Genomic DNA, 5,893 nt, shown 5'->3' on the forward strand with positions numbered 1-5,893 from the left:
GGGCGCGGGCGCGGTCCACGACGTCCAGCAGGTCGGTGGCGGCGGCCCGTTCCAGGCCGTCGCGCTCGTCGTCCTCCGCGTTCTTCATCGCGGCGCGGCTGGCAGACTCCTCGTCCTCGACGTCGGCGCGCTCAAGCGCGGCACGTGCGGCCGCCTCCTCCGCCTCGACGCCGCTGCGCTCGTCCGCCTCACGGGCGGCGAGGGCGTCACGGGCGGCCTGGTCGGCAGCCTCGCGGGCGCGGGCACGGTCCACGGCGTCCAGCAGGTCGACGGCGGCGGCCCGTTCCAGGCCGTCGCGCTCGTCGTCCTCCGCGTTCTTCACCGCGGCGCGGCTGGCAGACTCCTCGTCCTCGACGTCGGCGCGCTCAAGCGCGGCACGTGCGGCCGCCTCCTCCGCCTCGACGCCGCTGCGCTCGTCCGCCTCACGGGCGGCGAGGGCGTCACGGGCGGCCTGGTCGGCAACCTCGCGGGCGCGGGCGCGGTCCACGGCGTCCAGCAGGTCGACGGCGGCGGCCCGTTCCAGGCCGTCGCGCTCGTCGTCCTCCGCGTTCTTCACCGCGGCGCGGCTGGCAGACTCCTCGTCCTCGACGTCGGCGCGCTCAAGCGCGGCACGTGCGGCCGCCTCCTCAGCCTCGACGCCGCTGCGCTCGTCCGCCTCACGGGCGGCGAGGGCGTCGCGGGCGGCCCGGTCAGCAGCCTCGCGGGCGCGGGCACGGTCCACGGCGTCCAGCAGGTCGACGGCGGCGGCCCGTTCCAGGCCGTCGCGCTCGTCGTCCTCCGCGTTCTTCACCGCGGCGCGGCTGGCAGACTCCTCGTCCTCGACGTCGGCGCGCTCAAGCGCGGCACGTGCGGCCGCCTCCTCCGCCTCGACGCCGCTGCGCTCGTCCGCCTCACGGGTGGCGAGGGCGTCGCGGGCGGCCCGATCAGCAGCCTCGCGGCGCGGGGCGCGGTCCCCGGCGTCCAGCAAGTCGGTGGCGGCGGCCCGTTCAAGCCGTCGCGCTCAAGAGCCTGCTGCTCTTCTACTTGGACACGATCAGTTTCATTTTCTTCATCGAGAAGCGTAACCGCCTCTTCCAATGTCTGCTGAGGAACGGAGAGGGAATGGTCGGTTGGTGAAGAGAATACCTGCTGAGGTGATTCCTGTTCTTCTTCCGGGGAGGTGAAGCTAATGGATAACAGGTTGACTAGGTCACGGATTTCTTGCTCGTATAGGTCGTTACGGGCGGCCTCTTCCTCGTTTTGCATCGCCTCCAAAGGAATGATTGCTGTTTCAGTGTTCTTGCTGATGGACAGTAATAGAATGTACAGCTCGTCGAGCTCTTGGGCGTAGAGGTCGTTGCGATTGTATTCCTCCTCGGTTAAAACGCTGTTGACCAGGTCTGGGGACGAAGTGCTAGGAAAAGTGTCAAGGCATTTGATAAGTGCAGATATCTCGTCGCCAGCAATCTGGTTGCGATCGTCACTTTCCTCAATCTGTAGCCGTTCTTGCTCCTGCCTGCGTCGGCGTATCAGTTCGTCCTGCATAAGCCCCGGCATTGTGCCACTGGGGGGAAACAGTGGAAGGCCCTTGTGTCGTGGACGGGGTAGGGGAGAGTCGAGGACGGTGGGCACGGACGGTGTCTCTTCAGGTGCTGCTGGCGCAGGTGAATCGGAGGGTGTAAGGGAGAGCGCCTCCGCTTTCTTCTTGTTCGCTGTGCTAAGAGTAGTTCCCCATTCGTGCTCCAGCTGTTCACGCTCCGCGTCGGCCATGCGGTAGGTGTGATCGCGCGTCGCTGCTTCGAGTCCTTGGAGTCGTGTGAGCAAAGTGTCACGAGTGAAAGAGTTGGTTGTCGCGCGGCCGAGCGGTGATGAAGGATTGGCACCTCTGTTTTTGCGGGACAGTGTGCTTTTGGTGTCCTCGCTAGTCGTTCTCTGCGATGGAGGGGAACGTGAAGGGGAGTCCTTTCGGAAACTATCGTATGCCGCCGCAATGGGAGTTCGCCGTTTTCGTTCCCACGCGACGATCAGATTGCGTACATCAATCTCGCGCTTTTCGCAATCCTGGATGTTCTGGATATTGTGGCGACGGTTTCGTTCTTGCGTTTCACGGGATTGAACGCGGTCTATCGCGTCGTTGCGGCTCTCGTTCGCAAGGTCGTGATTCTGCTGAACGAGAGGCTTCCTCCATGAGTAAGCCCTCGTGAGCCGCGTCTTCCTCTGAAGCCAGGAACAACAGCGGCCGCTGCAGTGTTGATAAGGCGACAAGTTTTGAGCTGCTCACGTCGTTCACAAAGAGCTGCAGAGGCGGAGGCTGAGAGGGTCCAAAAAGAGAGCTAGCAGGACTCTGCCGTTGCCGCCGCTGACCCCTCCGCCGCCGGTTTCTGCGTTGCGACCGCCGCGCGGACCTTCGCGGCAGCACGTTGATACGCGTTCGGGGCTAGGGGGTGGTTTCCCCACGGTGGGTAACTGAGGGGGTCTATCGGGAGAGGGGCTAGTTGTAAATTGCAGCATCGCTGGAGTTCGCGTAAACGCCGTTGCGGCTCGCATTTCCTTAGTCCGAGCGCAAAGGCTTTTGCAAAGAAAGAAAACGCACTCGCCTCTCCCCTTCGCTGATGCGTCTCCTGGCAATGCGCTCGCTAGCGACCAGGCTCACGTACAGTTCCCCATCGTACGGTCGCGAGGGTCGTCGCTCTCCATTCATCTCGGCGATTAGGGCGGTGGCTCACGGGGCGTAAACAAATTACTCCGTTTTTTTTCCTCTCTTTTTCGCTTCGAACGTATTGTTCTAAAAGTGGCAGGCAACAGCTGAACAAGTATTAAATTCGAACAAATCGAGGCGGAAAAGCTCAAATTGTGTTTGTTCTTTCTTCCTTCTCTTGCTTGTCCACCACAACGGACGTACGTCTGGCAACGGTGTGGAATGACGACAGATAAGAGAAAGAGTAGACAAAAAAAAAAAAAAGTAGTAGCGTAAATGGTATAACAACGTACGATAAGCGTGGGAGAAGCGGTGGTTGTATATAAAGATATAGATGTACAATAATCTTTGTTGTTGTCTCTTGGTGTCGCTGTTATCCGGCTCGTTTATGTTATCCTTTTTTTTCCAGAAGCCAAAGTAAAGAGAAAGAGACAAACACAGAGCAACACAATCACGATTGATCTGCTCTCTCTCTCTCTGTGTACCTCGGATGTTACCAAGGTTATCAGCTGAGGTCCGACGTGAAAGGGTATGCTTCCGACAGGGAGCCAATCACACGAGGAGTAAAAAGCTTCCGTTCTCCTTTTTTTCTCGTTTCTTTCCCGAAACGTACCCTGGGACGATCGACTGCGTTTCTATGCGCTGCGCAAACAAACCAGAGAGAACAGAACGGGAAAAGAACCTTCCTCTTTTCACTCTCTCTCCTTTTGTGTGTGTGTGTGTGTGTGTGTGTTATCCTTTTTTTGATTTAATTTCCTTCTTGCAACAGGATTTTAGACGGTCGGAGAAAGAGAAAAAAGAATGAGAGAGAGAGAGTGAACAAAGAGAAAGAAACTAGTGGTGACAAGTCACTTTTACCCCTGAGAGCCCCCTCTCCCTTTTCGAAAGCGTGCGTACCGTCCAACGACGACGACGATGATAGTGGCAACGCGATGTCGAAGGAAAAGGAAAATCAAAGACCACAGGAGGAAAGACAACGCCATTCCCTTTGACGGTCCTTGTTGCTCTTTTTCGCCCTCGGTGAGTAAACAACAGTCACCGTCACCTGCCAAATTGCCTTTTGCAGGCATTCACAGTACCCTTCTGCGGAGGTGTTCTTTCTTTTTTTTTTAGTTCGGTTTGATGTGTTGAAAATGACAAATGAACAAAAGAGCTATCGGCTGTTCTCCAAGAATACACAAGAGAGACACTTCCAGCAGTGATCCATGCGCAAACACGTGCTCGCTCCTCTTGCTGCTTACTTCAGAGGGATGAAGCGGGAAGAGTGGGTGGCGCCAACACCGGGGCGGCCGTGGAAGACGGGCTTGTAGCTCATGGCAAACTCGCCAATGTAGTGACCGATCATCTCACCCTTGATCTCAACGGAGATGAAGGCGTGGCCGTTGTACACGGCAACCACGGAGCCAACCATCTCGGGCGTGATCACGACATCGCGCAGGTGCGTCTTGGTCGCCTTCGGCTTCTCGCCAACCTTCACGTGCTTCTTCGCCTCGCGCAGGCGCTTCAGCAGCACAGGCGGGCGGATCTTCGCGTGGCGGTTCATGTTGCGGCGGGCGCGCGCGTGCACGAGGGCCTTGAACTCCTCCTCGCTCAGGGCGAGCAGGGGGTCAATCTCAAGCCCACGGAACGTGAACTTGTGGAAGGTACGCTCCTTCTTCAGCTGCTCGTACCTCTCAGCGGTGATGTTTGAGGACATGGTTCTTTCCTTGGAAGCTGTCGGGATTGTAAAGGAGAATAAAAGGAAACAAGAAAAGAAGAAGGCCTCATTTGGGTGTGGTTTAGAAAAACAATCAGCAAATACCAGTGCCGGTGGCGCGCTGGACCAGCGATCAATTAAACTCCTGTAGCGTTTCAACCTCCCGTTCAGTAGTCGTTTTCCATTTTGTTTGTGTTTTGGAGAGAGAGGAAAGAAAGGAGGTAAAAAAACGATGGGATCGTACAAAGACAAAATAGAGGTAGAAAAAAAAAGTTGGTGGGTCACACAAGTGAGTGAAGAAAATTGAATACAAACAAAGTTGGCCGGCGCACGGCCGGTTCGTATGGTACATACCCAAAGGCGGGGCGTCGGGGGGGGGGGGGAAGATGACAGCCAACGGATGGCGTCACGTGAGATGCAAAGTAAAAAAAAAAAAAGAAGCAAAGGCTCGAAAACCGTCGCAGTTGACGTAAGCTTACGGGTTCCAACACAAAGCTTGTCCACAACGGCAGTGGCGTCAAGGAAGGAGGACAGACCACTGTGCTGACCACTTTACCCCTGAGTGTCAGAGAGGAAGGTGAGGCTGATTCAGGTGGCGGCGGGGGAGCGTCGGCTGGTGCCTCGACCACGTCAGATTCGTCGTTGGCCGGAGCTTCGTGAGCGTCCGCAAAGGGCTTCTCCTCCTTCCTCGCCAACGGCAGCGGCGGCGCCGACGTCGCTGTCGCTCGTCTCCTCGACCCGCGCGCCATTCCCATCGAGGTTGCCATCCCACGCCGGGTCGAGAAAGTGGTCCGTGAAGAGTTGCTCCGTGAAGGCAGGCGTGCGCTGCCGTAGGGCGAAGCAGAAGCCGTACCACTCGGCCAGTTCCCTGTCCGCGACGGTGACCATGTCCGTAGGGACGGCCTCAGCTTCGGTGGCACGTTTCTTGCCGATGCTTCTTGGCCGCGGTGGGGCGCTGCGGCTGGCGGTCTGTTCTGACTTGCCAACGGTCGATCCCGAAGATGCGACGGCGTTCAGCAATGTGGTCTGCGACTGCGCGACGTCTTTAGAACCGCCTTGCTGCTTGCGCGCGCTTTTTGTGCTGTTCGCATCCTTTTTCGGTCCCTTCTCACTTTTTTTGGTCTTTCCCTTTTTGCCGGTGTGGCCAGGGGTGCTCCTCGTTTCTGGGTCGCTGGCAGGGCCGCCAAGTGTGTGGTTCTGATCGTCGACGTCGTCCTTTAGGTCTTCGACCACTTTGTCTCCAAACGGAAAATGAACGGAACGGTTGAGGCGGGGTACATCCTCGAGAACGGCTTTCACGAGTGTCCTTAGAATAAGCTTCTCCGCCTCTTTGCGCCGAACAAGGACGCGGTGGCTGTTCTGCAGTAAGGCGGCGTAGCTCTTGGTCACCTCCGGCACACCACGGGCGGCGCGGTCGTACACTTCGGTTGCGGAAGCGACGCTTTCGCTTGCGCGAGTGGCATCGTCGGGGCTCTCGCTCGTTTCCGGCTTGGCCCCCGATGCACTGGTCAACCCCGGGG

General features: G+C 58.0%; 1 protein-coding gene across 1 annotated transcript; it reads right to left on the reverse strand.

Annotated features, from left to right (window-relative positions):
* Window positions 1-3,914: 3,914 nt before the first annotated feature.
* On the reverse strand, window positions 3,915-4,373 carry LOC126767439 (uncharacterized). The gene has a single exon (XM_050484949.1). The coding sequence runs from the start codon at window positions 4,371-4,373 to the stop codon at window positions 3,915-3,917; it is 459 nt and encodes a 152-aa protein (XP_050340906.1).
* Window positions 4,374-5,893: the final 1,520 nt, after the last annotated feature.

The sequence above is a fragment of the Bactrocera neohumeralis genome, unplaced genomic scaffold, assembly GCF_024586455.1.
Source record: "Bactrocera neohumeralis isolate Rockhampton unplaced genomic scaffold, APGP_CSIRO_Bneo_wtdbg2-racon-allhic-juicebox.fasta_v2 ctg6475, whole genome shotgun sequence".
In the NCBI taxonomy this organism is placed as follows: Eukaryota; Metazoa; Arthropoda; class Insecta; order Diptera; family Tephritidae; genus Bactrocera; species Bactrocera neohumeralis.

Bases quoted from the DNA above. Each gene is read 5' to 3' on its own strand.
- LOC126767439 (XM_050484949.1), bottom strand. From the start codon at position 4,373: ATGTCCTCAAACATCACCGCTGAGAGGTACGAGCAGCTGAAGAAGGAG.